General features: G+C 34.2%; 2 protein-coding genes across 4 annotated transcripts in view; both read left to right on the forward strand.

Annotated features, from left to right (window-relative positions):
• Positions 1 to 195: 195 nt before the first annotated feature.
• On the forward strand, positions 196 to 14,716 carry LOC147389161 (uncharacterized). The gene is given in 15 exon segments (XM_086419952.1): positions 196 to 851; positions 1,873 to 2,049; positions 3,277 to 3,401; positions 3,483 to 3,621; positions 4,314 to 4,463; positions 4,553 to 4,606; positions 10,742 to 10,837; positions 10,967 to 11,026; positions 11,177 to 11,251; positions 11,338 to 11,391; positions 11,931 to 12,032; positions 12,135 to 12,722; positions 13,184 to 13,318; positions 13,468 to 13,575; positions 14,342 to 14,716. Coding segments are annotated over 15 exon segments (2,442 nt in total). The 5' UTR covers positions 196 to 422; the 3' UTR covers positions 14,492 to 14,716.
• A 2,575-nt stretch (positions 14,717 to 17,291) lies between these two features.
• Positions 17,292 to 19,436, forward strand: part of LOC147389162 (actin-binding FH2 (formin 2) family protein) — a 30,874-nt gene continuing 28,729 nt past the window's right edge. For 2 of the 3 annotated variants that reach the window (XM_086419014.1, XM_086419015.1), the window contains exon 1: positions 17,292 to 17,747. In XM_086419014.1, the coding sequence (XP_086275140.1) occupies positions 17,675 to 17,747 (73 nt within the window). In that variant the 5' untranslated portion in view covers positions 17,292 to 17,674. The remainder of the gene's footprint in view (positions 17,748 to 19,436) is intronic. The other variant, XM_086419013.1, reaches the window with a different exon arrangement.

The raw sequence follows: 19,436 nt of genomic DNA on the forward strand, positions 1-19,436 counted from the left end.
GAATAGAAAATATGTTCTCTTCCTTTCCCTCCTCGTCACTCCGATTTTGGGGGGAACAAAATTTGGCCAATTTTCCCTTCCCTTCCCTCCATTTTTCTTCTCTTCCCTCCTCACTTAACAATCCAAACAGGAGAAAAGAAGAGAAAATTGCAAATTTTCTCTTCCCTTCCCTCCCCTTCCCTCAATCCAAACACAGCGTAAACCACATCACTCGCCCATGCTACCCCAGAAGATCGAACTCCTCTAGGTGATCGTTCTCCAGCCATTGATCCTGGCAAACAGGCAGCCATCAAAACGGAAACCATTAATCCGTTTTTTTAGCTATTTATCAGGTTTCACTTCAGCTAATACCCTTTCTAGGGTTTTTCTAGGGTTCTGTTCAGATTTCTGATTTGAGAATCCCCAAATCAGTAGAGAAGATCATGTCATCTAGTTCTAATCGATCATGTCACGGTCTCCCTGATCTCTCGCCAGAACCTTTAATGGCTTCTGGTCGAAGCGGAGAGAAGCTGAGCCTTCCAACACTTAAATCGACGATGAAATGTGATCCAGAAGGATACGAATCCGAACTAATCCTCCTCTGTCGCCACTTTGATTCCTCTCTTCGTCTCTTCCAACAACAAGCAGCTTTGAACTTCAATTCGATCAGTGGCGTTGGTGGAGACCCTACTGTTGCAAAGGAACTCGGTGAAATGGCCATGTTCTTATCTCACGTCACTCCATTTTACCTCACTCATCTCTCTGATTTCCCCCAAAAGATCTCTGGTTTTCTTCATTCGGCGGCACGGTCTCTCCCGTCGTCTCTTCGGTGTCATCTCGCACAAGGCCTAATTCTCCTCATTAATCGAAAGGTATATATATATATATATATATATATTATTAAATGAGTTTAATTGATTTTTTTGTTGTTGCTGCAATTGAAGTTTGAATTTATGAGATTCACATGAAATGTTTGTTATTTATTAGCATATGAGTATAAGCCCTTTGGAAAACTTACTTTTGGTCTAGAGTAAAGTACCAATATCTCTGATATGGGCATTGTTTAGAATATCGGAATGTATCGGCTGACATATATCGGAATTCGGCTGAGACTGATATGAAACATTTAATGTTTCTGGATGTATCGGCCAATACCATGTCGATTTTTTCATTAATTGAAACATTCAATCGATACGACATTTTAAACATTGGATATGAGTTATGCTCTAAAGGAGCAATTTTTTAAGCCCGTCATTAGAGAATTTATGTGGTTAACAGACATATTGATGTTGATGGAAAAAAACCATATGGCCGAAACATAATGTTTCAGTAATATACGATGCAAAATGACAACCAGCAAAGTTCGTTCTTTGAAGTATTGTTTGCATTTTGAAATACCCTCATCTTTTGCGTAATAAATTCAAATCGGGTAAATTCGAAAACTTCCAAAAATCAGAGTTCAGGTGAACATTCATTCATTAAGAACCACCTTAACTAATGTGTGCAGTGTTCCACTGAAGTGACACTATTTACGGTTTCCATATTGTACAATCTTTTCTTTTTTCCGCTTATAGTGGTATCCCCACCTTTCGGGTGAGACTAATCCCACAGTCACACGCACTGCCCCCTTGGAAAGTCCTACGTGCAAGTTGCAACTGGTTGAGACGAGGGTCAACTCGACCCTGGAGGGTAGCCCCAAAGAATTCATTGTTTCGTGGGGTTTTGATCACTTGACCTGCCCCTCCTGAGGAGCTTATCATGGCTTGGCTTGCCACTAGGTCAACCTCTTGGGGTAGTACAAGCTTTTATTAGAATCTTTTCATTTTTTTGTAATTGATATGATTTTATGATATCAAATCATGCACTAACTTTGACACATTTCTTGTTTTATAGATAGTCGATATTGGTGAAAACCTTGCATTATTCATGGAACTTCAAACTCTAGGTGATAGGGCCTTGAGGAAATTGGCATTCTCTCATGTTGTTCACAGTATTCGGCGCTTGAACCAGAAGCATAAAAATGAATCTACAAATTGAGGACTTCAGAATACCCTATTTTCAATGCTACAGGTTGGTAATACTTTCTTGTTGGTAGTGTTTTTTTTACATGTCTAAATTCAAGAAACAATCCCCAGCCATGATTTTCTTCCATGATTTTTTTTTTATGCTTTATCGGTGAAGAAAAAACTATTCAGTAGTGATTTCTTTAAAAATTTTCATCATCCATATACTAAATATTGAGGGGCAAGTTAAGGTTGACACTAATCATACATGGTTTAAAATATCGGAATGTATTGGCCGATATGTATCGGTATCAGCCAAGATTGATATGAAACATTGACCTCAAAACATTGAATGTTTCAGGAATGTATCAGGTATGTGTCCGAATTATTGGTTTGTATTGAATGTATTGGCTGACACCGTATCGTTTTTTTAATTAATCGAAATATTCAATTGATATTTTAAACCTTGATTTTATACCAGCTGTTAATTTGATGTAGATAGGTTTGCCAATAGTTATCTCAATACCTATGATCGTGTTAAGATGTGTAGAAAGAAATCAGGAACATTGACAGAGTCAAATCAGTCAAAACCGAGTCAACTCGATTCAAGTTTTGACCAGTCCACAAGATCTAGTCCAACTTCTCTTAGGACTCTTTCTTTTATTGAGTTTCTATTTGTTAAGTTGTTTAAGTGGTCTTAGTTAGTTGCTATTTCAATTTTAGAATTTTTTTTTCCTAGTTAGTTTCTAATTTGTTTTATATTCTTTAAATTCATTTTTATTCTTTAGGTTATAATTAGATGTCCAAATTGAGTTCTAATAGGGTTAGAAGGTTGGTAATATATAATAGATAGATTAGGAAGTTACTTTTTAATATTTTAGAAGGTTTCTAAGTTGTTATGGATTTATCAATATAAGGAGCTCCAATAAACAAATTTAGTGAAATAAGTTTTTTGGAAGATTGATTAATAAAAGAAGAGGCTTTTCTTCCCTTTCTTTGTTTTTTTGAGCATAAGAGTCCGATATTGGTTCTTAATTTTAGTGTTTGCGATTGATTTCCATCAATCTCAAATCTAGATTGAAGTTTCTTGTCCGTTTTGCTCGACATAGAGATTCTTCATTACTCTTAGTTCTTGGGATTTCACCCTAGAACCAGATTTTTAATATAAACTTTAGGTTTGTGTGTTCTACCCTACATCATAATCTCACACAACCCTCATTTATCTAGGCTTAGGAACGACAATGCAAGCCTAACGTAGCTATACCTAATTCATGAAAATTTTCTGTTTATGCAGGAAGAGGATGAAGCTAAAGCTAAAAGGTCTCTTATTGAACTTTGCGATCTTCACCAGAGAGGGGTATGGTTTGATGATAGAACAGCAAATGCAACCTGCACAGCATGTTTTCATCCTTCTTCCAGGTAATATATCATACTACATCTCCAACATGTCATGGCCAGTCCTGAATAACCAAATAAAAAACTAATATGTGAATCTTTCAGGATTATGATCGCTGCTCTATCATTTCTTCTTGGTTATGAGCGGATAGAAGAAGCAGATGATAGTGAAGATTCTGCTGGTGAAGACAATATAACTCCTCAAAAGCCTCAAGTTGTTCTTGGCAGGGAGGCTGTGTATAAGGTCATTTGTGCATCAATATTCTACTTTTATTGTGTCAATTTATCTTTGTATTCGTCATATAAATTTCAGTGCAGATCAACTTATCTAATCAAATTATTTACGTGATAAAAAGAACCTTCTAACTGAATTACTTGATGCAATATATTTTTATGAACTGAATTACTTGATGCAATATACTTTTATGAACTAAATTTACTTGAAAATTTCTTGTAATATTTAACATTGTACTTAGTAGCTTTGGGGCCATAGGGTCAGATTTCATCCAATTCAATTGATTGGGAACTCTCCTGTATCTTAAAACTATCAGATCAGTGTATTTGACTTAAACAGGTTTCCATATCTAAGTTGCATAGCCTGAAATTTGGAAAGTGTGATTTTAAAAAATAACTGAGTCTGGCCTACAACTATGTTTGTGGAACTGACCAAGTCACTTCTCACTTCAAAAAAATTAAAGGAGGTTGATTAAAAAATGATGGTGAATGTCATCTTGGCATATTGTTCCCGCTGTTTTCTTCTACTTCTCAAGAAACGTTAAGTTGGTACGGTATTTTGAAGCAAATGTCACTATATATCAAATGGCTAAAATCCATCAGATTTCCAACACTGTTATTCAATGAAGCATACATTGCTACTTTCCCTTAGATTCAAGAAATTCACAAGTTTTATAATCTTTTTCGTATCCTTGATTTTAGGTACATCACAAAGGCACAATTTCTAGCAAGAAGAAAAAACAGGCTAAATTGCAGCGTGCAGTTCACAGCATGAAGAGGCAGCAACGCATTTCATCAGAAAAAACTAGTCCAAATTACTATTCACCACTTAATCATTTGAAAGACTCACAGGTTAGTTTGCTACCATATTCTTATCCTCAGCCTGATAAATATGTTAATTGGATGCAAAGAGATTTCTGATTTGTATCCCCCATTTGCAGGGCTTTGTAGAGAAGCTTTTTTCACATCTTCAAACATGCAATGAGCGATTTGAGGTAGATACTTTAATTTTTCTTTTCATTATTAATTCATTTCTTTCCTGTTTCTTGATTTGGGTCTCTCCGTTATAAATTCTTAGGAATGTATTTGACTTTATCAAGTTCATCTTGTTCTGTTATATTTTCTTGGCATTTGCAAGAATAGAAGTAGTGGATACCTAAGTAACAAGGACTTGAACATGGGTTTTTCTCTCTGACAAGGGTACAAGGTATCTGACATAAAGCCTTTGCTGACATAAAGCCTTTGAGAAGCCCAGTGTCACGACCCCAATTTTTATATCTAAATTTCCCCAAGAAACTTAGATATAAATATCGAAGTTCCATTCATCATTTGCAGAAGCGATACTTTTCATTATTATAATGAGTTCTTACATTGAAACTACAATAAACCCTTACAATTATCCTTAAACATGCTTATAAAAATAAAATAAACTATCCTTAAACATGCAAATCGCTATATGACTATGAAAGCATGTTCAAACTAAGTCCATCTCAACAGTTGATTTCCAACATTCGTCTAACTCTCCCTACCATCTGCTAACATAAAATGCAAAAGAGCTATGAAGCCCAATAGTATTCTAACAGTTCTATATCGAATTTAACCTATACAAAAATCAGATAATTTATCATATAGTCACAACGAGAAATCAAATAAAAATACTGATACAAATAATTCTTATTTTTCCTTGCGTTCTAAATTTTTGTCGATCGTTTATCTTAGTTTGTTGCTCTCGACTAGGATCAACCTTTCTTGAGGAAACATGTGCCTCTCAAGGTATATTGCCAAGATATACTAAAAATATGCTCAAGATATACTCAAGATTGATATGTTCTAGCAGAGTTCTGAAAGAGAATCAGAATTATGGTAGGCTCGGGGGGGGGGGGGGGGGGGGGAAGAGTTTGCTTTTGAGAAGATATTTGGTGTGGGGGGACCCTGCTTATGTTGATGTTCCCCCCAACTTTTTTTGTTATCTACAAAGAGGGGATTACCAGTGTGTTCTTTTCTTAACCAAGATGAAAGTGCGCTAGTGTGGGACCTCGAGTTTAGAAGGAACATAGATGATTGGGAACTGGAAGGGGTGACTTTGCTTTTATAGTGTCTGGAAGGAACGGGGGTCAACACTAAGGCTTTAAATACTCGTTGCTGGGTAAGTAGCAATTCAGGGGCCTTCTCAATAAGCTTATTCTATGAGTCCCTGATGCCTGTAATTATTAGCTTCCCGGCAAAGGAGGTGTGGGGTCAGAAAGTCCATCTAAAGATGGCTTTTTTCATTAGGTGGGCTATTTTGAGCTAGCACTTAACCATGGACCAATTTATGCTCAAAACTGTGTGAGGGCCCAATGTTTGTTTGCTTTACCTGAGGAACGAGGAATCTATTGATCATGTTCTCTTGCATTGCGTTTTTGTGAGACATGTTTGGAGCTTCTTCCTGGGTAGGTTTGGAGTGGAGGGTTGCCTCCTCGGTCCAGTTTTGTCCCTGTTGCAGTCTTGGCAAGAGTTGGGGCTCTTCTTTCTTTGATGCCAAGAGAGTGCTTTGGATGCTTACCTCGTTTGCTATCTGTTGGGGGATTTGGGAGGAGCAAAACAACATATGCTTTGAAGACAAGGGTTTAGATGCTTCAAGTGTTTCATTGTCGGACCTTTCTTGTATCTTCTTTTGGTGTAAGACGTTTAATGATTTTAAGGGAGGTTTTTTAGGACTTTGTTGCTCGTTGGGATTGGGTATGTTCTATTTCCTTACCTTAGTTTGTTTTTGTATCTTTAGTTGGTCTTCTCGACTACTTCATCAATAAATTTCATTACTAATAAAAAAAAGTACTAATAGGATTTTATGTGATCACTTAGCGATTTGTGACACTTTTTATGAAAAAAATCCAAACAATTGTGGGTTCCAATTTCTTGATGAGTGTTGTAGATATTTGGAAATTAAACATGATAGAATCAATAAGCATCAATAGGTCCTTCTAGAGATTTGTAGTACATGAAAACTAGATAGGTTTAGACTTATAAAAACAAAAAAACTAGATGGGTTTAGAATTTGAGGGAAAATGAATGTATCGGTGCCAATCTTTTTCAAAACCCAGGAGTTTGAGGTATTATCATCAACTCCCTAGTTCTAAAATGAGCCAACAAATATCTAAGCTATTATCAAGGAAGCAGACGTACTAGGAATAAAATAAATGAAGACGAGTGTAGTCATGGACAAGATTAAGTTCGGTCAATTATGATATTATGTGAAGGAACTTAATAAAGAATATTGAAATATAAGAGGTGAATAAATTAGAAATTATTAGTAGCTCAACACCTTGTAAGGGACATAGATTGGAGCAAGAAGATGAAATTTGAATCATGCATCCACAACAATTCAATTAATCATAGACGTTTAATTTGAGAACCAAACTCATTTCGCAATTTGTTGGGGTATTTGGAATCATCGCAACCGCTGCATTTTTGAAAGAAAAGATTCTACACTGGAGGGTTTAGTTTTTTCTATTTTGGAGCTCATGTTTTCTTGGAGCAAACTATATAAGGTGTTTAAGGGAGTCTTCTTTGAAGATTTTGTTGCGAGATGGGACAGGATTTATTCATTGTCGTGAGAGTTTAGTTGCTTGTCTTTTGTTTTTTTGCTTTTCGTGCCATGTTTCTTTTCTTTGTTTTGGGTTGGTCCTCTCAACCCCCCTTGTTTTTCCTTCTATTAATAAAATTATCTTTATCGATCAAAAAAAAAAAAAGGGAGAATGTCATGTCCTGTATTTTATAATAAATAAAAATTTCAAATATATATGTTACATATATTCTTTAGGGGTGTATGTACACATAGTTATAAGTGTATGTATATATATGTATATATATAATACACATAACATAGGGGAGTGAATGAATAATTTGATCATTAATAAATTATGATTATGATGTGTTACCTATCAAAAATAAATAAATTATGATGTGTGTGTATACTAAGATAAAGTATATTATATGCATAACTTAGATTTTATTTAATTTCATTAAGATTAGGATTCAAGTTTAATTATATGTTATGGATATTAGGGTGCCACACGTAATTATATTGATCAAGAGATACATAGGCATGTGGACCCACATTTATCGATTGATTTCATTAAGCAAGGAGTTAAATTTTAATATAACTAGGATATTGGGGTGTCACATGTCACTACATAAACATCTAAGGAAAAATTAACATATGGGACATACTTTTGTTGTAAAATCATGTATGTGGACCATGTGGGGTCTACTTTGTAATGAATAATGTTGGAAATCCAAAGGAGGTCGTCCATTGTATGGGAACCAAAGTGAGACCCACTTGTTTTAACTAATGAATGTATGAAATAAATGGAGCCTCGGTTCATGTAGGACTTGGTTCAATGGCGCAAAGCCAAGTCATTCTCTATAATTACCTTTCCTAGCCCCACATTCTTGGCACAATCTTAGAAAAGAAGAATTATGGAGAATTAGTGTGAGAGAGGGGGGAAGAGAAATGGAAAGAGAGAGAAAGAGAAAGGAGAAGAGGAGATGATCTTATGAAGGATTAGAAAGAATTCTCGAATGAGGAGAGTGAATGATCAACTATTATTTAGGTAGGTGATTTTATTCTAACCCTTTTGTTTGTAATTTAAACTTTAGATCATAGATTAATTTTATGTGACCACTTAGCGATCTTTGACACTTTTCATGAAAAATCTAAAAAGTAATGGATTCTGACTTCTTTGTGAGAGTTGTAGATATTTGGAAATTAAACATGATAAAATCAAGAAGCATAGAATTTCATCGACGGAAATGGGAGTTGGAACAATTTTAAAACAGGTCTGTTCTATGTGCAGGTTTGACACTCTTCACGTGTCAGCACCTTTGATGTCATTTCTGCTTTGGATATAATGGAAATACGGACAGAGGTCCTTCTAGAGATTTGTAGTTCATGAAGACTAGATGGGTTTAGACGTATGGTTTGTTTTATTCTTCCAACCAATTTAGAAGTCATGGGCATCTCAGTACAGTTCTATAAATCTGAAATTTTGCAGAATATAGGTTGGGACAACAATGTTAAAATGTTTTTACTGAACTTAGTAGAGAGAATTGGGACTGGGCATCTTTAATAAAATGTAGGTCTTGTTGAGTGGTTAACTTCATAACTTGAGTTTGCTTAATTTCGTATCTGGAGCCTGAGATATCATCAAAACAAGTTTGGGCTGTAATTTCTCAATTTACAAGAAATTCAAATTTATCTCTCTGTAGTAATTTTGTTTTGAAAAACATAGATCTATAGGTTATAATACAACATAAGATTAACCCGTAATCATAAGTTTAAATCCAAAATAGAAGGGTTGGAATAAAACCATTTGCCTAAATAATGATTGATCTTTTACTCTCCTCATTCGAGATTTCTTTCTAATCTTTCACTTGATCTCCTTTTCTGCTTTCTCTTCCTATCTCTTTTTCTTCCTCCTTTTCCCTTACACTAATTCTCTAGGATATTGCCAAAAATGTGAAAACTAAGAGAGGTGTTTATAGATAATGGTTTGGCTTTGGGCCATTGAACCAAGTCCTAAGTGAACTGATGCTTCATTTATTCCATACATGAGTTAAATTTTCTTCTTACTTCTCATTTATTTTGATTTTCATGTTTCCCATAAATTAGATTAAAAATCCAACTTTTCTTCCAAACTCAAGTACATGAAACAAATAAAAATTTCCTTGAGTGTTCATACTATGGAACGTCCCCCTTTGGGTGTTCATAATGTTTTTATTTTTATTTTTTATTATTTTTTATATATTTATTTATTTAAATAAAAGGTGGGTTCGACACTCTAAGCTCTTCACATTCATTCGTCAAAATAAGTGGGTCCCACTTTGATTCTTATGAAATGGATGGCTTCCTTGGGATTTCCAACATTATTCATTACAAAGTGGATTCCACATGCTCCACATGCATGATTTTACAACAAAAGTGGGTCCCACATGTTAATTTGCCCCTAGGTGTTTATGTAGTGACATGTAGCACCCCAATATCCAAGCTATGATTAAAATTTAACCCCTAACCTTAATGAAATCAAATAATAAAAGTGGGTCCAACATGCCTGTGTCTCTTGATCTATGTAATTATATGTCACCCTAATATCTATAAGGTATAATTAAATTTAACTCTTAATCTTAATGAAATTAGATCCAACGTAAGTTATGTGTAGAATATACTTTATCTTAGTATATACACACATCATAATTTATTAGTGGTCAAATTATTCATTTACCCTATGTGTGTGCGCGCATACACACACACATACACGCATATATGCATACACTTAAATATGTGCACGTAGTTATATACATATATATATGTATACAACTACGTGTACATACACCCCTAATGAATATATATTTGATATTTTTATTTATTATAAAAATACAGGTCATGACACCCAAAATGCTGGCACTTCTGTACATATGTATTATATAATATTATATCTATATTTGAACTTAAATTTGTCCTTTTAAAACCAAAATAATAAATGAATATATTAAAAGTCGCAGAAAACATTTCTGTATAATATACTCCAAAACATTATAAAAGTTAATTTTTAATAGCAAATGGTCGTGTTTAACAACGAAATGAATTAGTACATGGAGGATTTTCCATAGAAAATCAATAAGATAAAGGGTGAACACCTTACATGTTAGGATGGGGTGTTTTGAAGTGGAGGCAAAGAATCGTAGAGTTTAAGTCCTATGAACCAACTTCCATAAAACTTGTATGTATGTCGGAGTCAAAACCAAATGTCCCTTCTCTGTTGCATTTTTTCCACGTGAATAATATACTTATTTTCATGTTGGGAAATTGGTTTAATATTCCTGCTTTTGGAAATTTTAATCCAAAAATTGGCTCAAGATTTAAACCTTATTAGTTACGTATTGAACTTTAATACTTAGTTGAAAGATGCAACGATTTGTGGTAGGATCTGTAGCTTTATCAATTACAAGCTTTGAGATCATAATTTCAACCATTTATGCCAATAATTCTTTGTACACATCATTTCCGAACTATTTTTTCCCCTCATTTTTAATGAAATACTCAACCCATTGTCACATCATATATGAATGCTTTTTTTTTTTTTTTTCAGGTGAAGATGATGATGTTGAAAGTAATTGCTCGAACTATTGGGCTCCACCGCTTGATCTTGTTGAATTTCTATCCTTTTCTTCAAAAATACGTTCAGGTATACCTTGTAGATTATGCTTTAAATTAGCCATTCTTTTCTTATCTCTCTTTCTTTTTTCCGTGTAAGAGTTGCTTTTCTTTTTCAAGCTTCATATTAGTATTTGACTGCATATTGGTATTTTGGCAGCCTCATCAACGTGATGTCACAGATTTGCTTGCGGCAGCAGTCCAGGCTTGCCATGATATGGTTGTGCTTTTTATTGTTTAGCTCTTAATGCTATAGTCCATAACTTTTCTTTCTTGCTTCAATTTACAATTTTACTACTTTTCCTTTATAATCATGCCACCCCCTTTGTAGATCTGTTCTGATTGGTCCAATTGATATTATCTTAACTAGGTGCCTCCAGATGCAGTTGAACCATTATTCAGACAAGTAGTAAACCAATTTGTACATGATCGTTCCCGTACAGAGGTATTGCTTGATATGTCTTTTGTTTCAGTTGAGTATTTCTTTGTGTTGGCTATGATTTGATTTTAAAGCTACATTGCTTTTGCTAGGCAATTGCTGTTGGACTGAATGTAGTAAGGGAGATATGCCTTCGCATGCCTTTGGTATACTTCTCTATCCATTTGTGGCTTTGTTGGTTTCTTTTTCATGTGCACCCTTACCATGTTAACACTCATACTGTTGATTGTGTGCGGACTATTGACCTGCTTCATATTTATGACAATAGAAGAGCTTCCTAATTTTTGGGTTAAAGAGAATATATTCCACACATGCTTGTTTTTTTTTTTTTTTTAAATCCTTGTTACTTAGCCATATGGTGTTCTTTCCTTGTTATCCTTTAGCACCTGTTCTTTTGAAAGCCTTGATTTATTGTACATGTGTGCCTTGATGTTTACCTGAATTATGAGATTTATTTTATCCTTCTTGGGCTTCTTTCCAAGCCTTCACTAGTTGTAGATGTGTTCATTAGCCTAGAACTGATTTTCATTTCCAAGTTTTATGGTCCAGTTTCCTTGCTAATATTCTCCACAATCATTTTCCCTTTCTTCTGTTTGGTACTCACGCCTTCTGCAAATATATGCATTTGTAACCCCATCAAATTGCTCTAACTCTCTAATTATTATTTTCTTCTTTTGTCAACTAGTTGATGACAGAGGATTTGCTGCAAGACCTTGTCCTATATAAGAAGTCGCATGAAAAAGCAGTTTCAACAGCATCTCGTTCATTGATCGTTTTGTTCAGAGAGGTCCTAAAAAAGCCGTTTTATTGGGCTATTATTCTCTTTTCATTGTTTTGTTTATCAGCGAACCAGCTGATGATGGTTAAAGTATTTAATTTTCTTATACAGGTGTGCCCTTCGTTGCTGGTTAAGAAGGATCATGGGCACCCTACTAACCCAAAGGCAAAGCCAAAAGCATTTGGAGAAGTGAATGTTGCCAGCGATGTTCCTGATGTTGAGTTGCTAGATCATGATGATGATGGCGACAGCGATGGTGAATCCACATTCAGTGTCGGAGTCTCCGATGATGAGGAGAAGGCTTTCACTACTGATGATGAACAAAATCAGTCACTTGTTGTGGGGGTTGACAGTGTCAGCGAGGAAGAAAATGATGAAATAGATGAAGGACAAGATTGTAATAATGATGATGATGATGAGGAAGAATCTGATGGTGTTGACGATGTTGATGATGATGATGAAGAAGAGGAGGAAGAATCTGATGGTGATGATAAGGGGGAGGGGGAGGACGTGGTAGATAAGGGACAATCTAAAGCACGGAAGAGGAAGTTTTATGATTACGATGGACAAATGACTGCTGCAGATACAAGCTTTCGGGATTTAAAGAAATTAGCAGGAGCACATATGGATCATGTATCATCAGACTTAACTGATGGTTTTCTTTCAAATGAAGATTTCCAACGGATTAAAGAGCTAAAGGTATGTTTCTTTTTTAATGAAATTTATAGAGCTTGCAGTGCCCAAACTCTATAACGCCCTTTATGGAAGCTTAGAAAAATTTTCCTGAAAAATATTTTTGTAATGAATAATTTTTTACTGTTTGGGATTATTTGAAAATTCCAAAACAGTAGAAGATTTTTCCCAAGGAAAAATTTCTAAGCTTCTTCCATTAAGGGCTCAATAGATATCCAAACCCCTTAATCTGTAGATCAAGAGAAAACTGACTTTGAATTTACATTCTTGAGCCTTTGATTGTACCTGTTGAATAAACCCTGTTGGAAAATAAGCATCACCGTAACACAGTAAACATACTGCAATGGAAAACATAATTCACCTATTATGCCTTAACAAATGTCAAAAGCCTTAGCCCTTATGTAAATACTTTGATGATTATTTTTCTAACTTCCATTATTCGTCTATTTATTTGGGTTATATATTAGGCAAAGAAAGATGCAAAGCTTGCTTTGACTCAGCATGGACTGTTAAAAAAGGGTTCAGATGCAAAGTCAGCAACGTTTAAGATTCCTAGTTCTGAGCAGCTAAGTGTTAAGCCAATGGACCCAGCTAAACTTGAGGTAAGTCCACTATTTCCTTATAGGCTGTTGTGCCCTATAGTTTATTATTGCTTTTCTCTTTTCTCCAAATTGAGTTTGCCATAGTTCCTATGGAAATTGGTATCCTTTCAACATTATATGTATAGCATGCTCATAATTCTGCTTTACAGATAAACATAAGAAGAAAGCTAAACAAGGAAGAAAGGCTAGCATTAGTTAGAGCAGGGAGGGAGGATAGAGGGAAGTACCAGGCCCGAGCTGCTGTTAAACAGAAAAAGGTATGTGTTGTGCTACTTTTATATGCTTAAATTTTCATAATTTATATTATTGAACTTCTACTTATATCTGGAAAGTCTGTTACTGGTTATCAGAATTATGTAGCATGAGTTGAGCCCAAAGACTCTTTAAGGGACAATTATCATCAGTTGCTAAGAAATGGAAATTGTCTTGAATTTTAAGAATTTGGGCTATAAGAAACAACAATTCCCACCTATGCATGAAAGCAAAAGTGGCACAACACCACTATGTTACTGATTTGTTTTTTTTGACAACCGAATAATATTCTGATGTTCCTGTAACAATATTATCCATACGCTGACCTATTAACTTGCCAAGTTGGCCAGAATCGGACCTGGCTTCAGAAAACATTATGGGTATTTTTGGAATACCCCCCTGGTAAATTGGTGATATTAATGCATTATTAGGTCTAAACACCCCCCCCCCCCGGCGATCATAAGTCAATGTTGCTTTTTGTTGATGATTTTACGGTGAAATTTTAATTTTTGATTTCAAATACTCTTCAAATACCTAAATTACTAAATCAAAATTTCACCATTAAATCATCAAGAAATAGCTTCCTTGACTTATGATCAAGGGGGTTAAACCTAATATCACCAATTTAATAGGGTGGTATTCTTAGGAATACCCAAACATTTTCATGGTTGCTAGCAAATGTCATGCTTCAAGTGGTAACCAAAGAGTCTCCATTTTCTTAAATATCCTCTGATTGCATTTTGGTGCTGTGCCATGATATATGGATAACAGACGGGTGGTTTGAGCAACCGGCAAAAGGAGCACAAGAAGGCAATGCCTCTAGCTGCAAAGAAAGCCAAGGTCGCACGATCGCGACAAGAGAAAAAGAAACAATCACGGCTGGCTGGCAAACAGTTCCGGGGAAAGAAAGCATGGAAGTGATGATCTATAGAAGTGAGTTCTGTCTTTGTCCAACGCCGAATATTTTTTTATTTTTTCTTGCCAGTTTTGCTTTCTTGTTTATTATGTTAGTGAAATTTTACATCTTTTGGACTCCCTGGCTCAGCTTGCCAGTGGAGAGCAGTCATGACTTGTAATAAGCACATTAGTTTGAATGTTAGCCATTGATTGTTTTTATAGAAAGAATGAAATACTGTTCTTATTTTCTCTTGGAGGTATGGTATGGTATGGGTAACTTCTGCTCTATAATTTATTTTACTATTTTTCCTATGAAATACAAGCATTCCTCCAATTGTGGGTAAGGGGCTTTATGGTAATTGTAACAACTTTATTTTGAGGGAGGACATCAACCTTAGTTTACCAGAGGTTGACCATGATTTGTGTTGGGGAAGAAAAATCATATTCTTGTGCAAATTGATAACCAAATCCAAATGAAGCATCCGTGGCATAACATTGATAAATAGATAAAATGCCACTTGGCTTAGAAAGTGATCGACGTTGCCATTTGAATGAAAAGATATATAGATTTCTTTTAATGAATGCTTACAAGAAAAAAAAAAAAGATTTATGCTAATTTATGGTGATTTACAACTAAACTTAATTGGGATAGACCTCGATCATTCCATCAAAGATCTACAACTGTCCATGTACGTTCCATTCAAACCCAAATTGCAAAACCTTAACCTTGTGATGGACTGATTTTGGGGCAGTCCCAAATTCCTGAATGATATCCTGGCCATAGATGTGTTTTTTTTTTATAGTTCCTTGTTTGTTCTCACGGACGATGCCAATTGTGGAGGTTAATTTTGTGGTTAATTGACTTCGATCATGCTTTTATTATTAAACTAACACAAAAACGAAAAAATATAGAAAAAGAAAAGAATACCATTATTTTTTATATGGTTCAACAAACATATCTAAGTCTAAGGGTTTGAAAAGTCCACTACTATAAATTTGAAATTATTACATAAGCTATTCTCCTTGGTCTCTTCTTTTTTTTTTTTTTATCTCTTTATAATGACCTTTAATCTTTTAAATAGAAAAAAAGAAAATCTTAATTCTAGTTAAATTGCAATTGATTCTTTTATCCTTTATTCAAATAAATAATTATCTAAAAAGAGAAGAATCCTCTTAAATTGAGATTTTTCCTTAATAAAATAGAGTCATCTTCAAAAGATGTCACAAGCCTAATAATACTAAACCAAGTAGATTAAGGTAAAAAAAAAAAATAGTATTTAAGGATTATTCAATTTTATTTTGACATATTTACATTTTTTCCCCCTTGTTTTTCTAATTTCCTTTATTTAATTTTAAAATTTGATTTTTCTAGGAGAATTTTTTTTTTTTTTTTTCATTTTCATACATTGTAAGATATCATCATTTTTCAATCACAAATATTATTGGATAGTCTTTTTCTAATGACTCATACCATTGGCTGCTTCACACTAATCTTATTTCATTTTCATTGATCTCAATCTTACAAAAATAACTAGATGACTAAATCAATTTAGTTACTTTTTGGTATCCAAACTTTAAATTGGTCATAATACCATCTTATAAGACTAGTCAAGTTGTGTTATGAATTATTAAATGTCTTCCAATGAAAATTACCTAATTGAAAAATAATTCCCAGTCTAAATTCCAAGAAATTTAAGAAGGTGGATTTCCATTAATGTTCTCTCTCTCTCTCTCTCTCTATTCCATTTTTTATTTTTTTATTTATTTTGAATGTAAAAATAAATACCCAAAATGAAAATAAAAAATAAAAAAAGAGAGACAAAAATGAGAACTTAAAAAAGGCTTAAAACAAAAGGTCCCAAAATGACATAGCCTAAAAGAAAAGAAATTGAAATGCATGGGCTTATACACAAGAACCCTCAATAAACTATTGAAAAAAAGGTATAAATTTATTAAGAAACTCGAACCTAAGGGTCATCCAAAGGTTTTGCGAATGGGTCAGCAAGTTGATTTTTAGTAGGGACGTACTCGACATACACAACTTTTTCTTCAACTAGATCACGAATAAAATGATTTCTATCGTTGATCTGTTTGGTGCAAGAATGTTGAATTGGATTTTTTGTGATATTTAAGACACTCATATTATCTCAAAAATTATCATTGTGCATTAAGAAATTTCATAATCCATTAACATTTGTTTCATCCAAAGAAGTTGAGTGCAACAATTACCTAAAACTAGGTATTCAGCTTCATCAGTAGACATGTATACAATTTTTTTATATTACTTTGTTAAGATATTAACTAATTTTCTAGTTGAGTTGGGTAATGTTGGGTCAAGAGACATTAAATCATATTCGAACTCATTTATCTAAGCCCGCAAAAATCAGTTTTTGGACATTAGGATTTCGGGTCAAATCCACCCAATTTATGCCCCCACACAAACCCAAGTTGATAAAAAAACATACCAATCAGGGTATTTTTGGTGTCTATAAAAATCACACGTGGCATGGGGGTCCACTGAAACATAGATTATGGCGTATGAGAAGAGCAATATAATGTTTGGATTACTCTTCAAGATGTCAGAATTCAGAAAATAATCCAAAATAAAATTAAATAAGTTTTTGACCAAAATACCCTTAATGAATAAAAACATCTTTATGACGTCGTTCACTTAGCACACGTGCCAAAGTTTTAGGTGTTAGTATGAGCTAATCAATCTACTATAATTTGAGATCAAATCATAGTTTACCAAATAAAATGACTAAACTACCCTCAATGAAGAATCACCACCTTTCTGTCGTCGTTCTCCATAGCACACGTGCCAAAGCTTATGAGCTTTTGGTGGAGAACGAAAGAGTAAACACATCAAACATCATCATCATTCATTATCAAACCTAACAGATAGAGAGAGAGAGAGAGGATCCTTAGATCTCAACACTAACAACCTGAAAACTCAAGACCCAAAAAATCCAACATTTTCGTTCCCACCATTGAAAGCGAAGTCTCCAGAAAAATAATATAAAAAAAAGAAAAACAGATAGAAGTGTAAGAGAGAAGTTGAACCGAAGCGATTCCTTAAATCGGCAGCAAAATCGAATTTTGTGGAGCAGATCATGATTCATAGAAATTTCTATTTGAGCTTCGGATTTGAATCAGAGTTGCTACTCTAGGGTTTCTATTGGTAAAATTTGTTGAAAAATCTCTAATATGGCGTTGTTTCGGAAGTTTTTCTACAGGAAACCACCCGAAGGACTTCTCGAGATCTCTGAGAGAGTTTACGGTACGTTCTTATTGGATTTATTTTGATGAGTTTTGGTGGTTTAGTTGGAGTTTAATGAGATTGTTTGTGCTAATTTTATCCAATATTTGCGCAATTGTGGAAAGCTTTTGATTTGATTGATTTGGGTTTGATTTTAATTGTGAATTAGATCACATTTCTAGCATAACAACGAGTAATTTTTCTCTATTTTCATGTTTACAATGTGGAATTCGTTTACTTTTGATTAGTTTTTAGGAGCAATATTTGGTTTTGAAGTTTGATGACATTGTTTGTGCTAATTTTGAGTATTGTTGTTTTTAATTAGTTCTATATTTGTGCAATTGCAGAGCATTTTTGATCGATTTGGGTTTAATTTTAGTTGTGAATTAGATTATATTTCTTGCACAGAAATGAGGAAATTTCCAATTTTTTTTCTTGTTTTCAGTGTGAAATTATTTGAATATATCTCATATTTCTTGTTGGCTTAACATTTTAATACTATACATTGAGAAGCACACAACTCACTTAGTGAAAACCATTTTTTTCCTGGGAGCAGATTGGAATGGAAAAAAATAAAATTAAAAAATTGAGAGTTTCTTCTGGTGCAGAAGAAGGGGTATAAGAGTTATTTTCCTTTTAGTAGGGATGCCTAAAATATATTTTAAATGGATAAGGGGCCTGTTTAAAACACGCATTAAAGCAGAAGTGGAATGTGACATTACATGGCTGATGTGTCACGCATGCGTGACTTCTCATGAGTCATATTGAGCGCAATGTGACCCAACATTTAATAGGCTCCAATTAAATAAATCTTAATGAAAAACTGCAATCTGAATAGATAATCCAACCATTCAATTTTATTCTATTTCCTTACACAGTTAAGGAATTCTTGTGAAATTCGAAAAGAATCTACATATTGGATCTTGGGTGGGTCCCTTGTGGTTGGTTCTGATCTATTATACGTTACAAGGTCTTGATCCACTATACATTAGATATGTGGTGAGATACTGTGTGCTTGAGGACGGACCATTTCTGTATGTGAACTCAAGATGCTATCTTTAAAGGGAACTTCAATGGTAACAGCATGAGATAATACTGGGGCACGATTTACTCTCTTGGAGCTCCTTTTGAGACACTATAAATCTCAAGGGCTCCTAAGTAAATAACTCTATAAGGTCTCTTCACTATACTTGAAGTAGGACCCTTGATGTTGAATGGTATTGCATTAGTTACAAAGGGTGAGAATAAATTCATAAAGTTGAAAATTTTTATTTAGATTGCATATATTTAAGCAGCTTTTGGACAAAAAGAAAAAAAAAGTTTAATGAATTTATTTGTAAAGAAAAGGTTTTGCATAGTTGAAATAAGCCAAACAACTGGTACTTTTCTAACTTGGAATGAGCATAAAGAAGTTGAGTCCTTTTGCTAAATTGGTTGATTAAGATCTTTGGTCTCTACCAAGGAAGGTTGTTGAAGCTCAACAATAATTTGTCCTCTTCTTGCCGTCCTTGTTTGACGATAATTTGGGACCATTTTAGAATCAAACAACCTGTAAACAATGACCTTTTACAGGGCCAGAGATTTGTCGAACTATCAATGTCTTGTTGATCATGGTGGGTGACTTGAAGAATTCCTAGATTGGGCATTGTTAAACCAAAGGACTATGTCTTCCATTCAAGATTATTTACAACATTAAGGACCTTTATAGAT

The sequence above is a fragment of the Akebia trifoliata genome, chromosome 12 (genome assembly GCF_017979445.1).
Source record: "Akebia trifoliata isolate Shusen 1 chromosome 12, ASM1797944v1, whole genome shotgun sequence".
NCBI classification, from domain to species: domain Eukaryota; kingdom Viridiplantae; phylum Streptophyta; class Magnoliopsida; order Ranunculales; family Lardizabalaceae; genus Akebia; species Akebia trifoliata.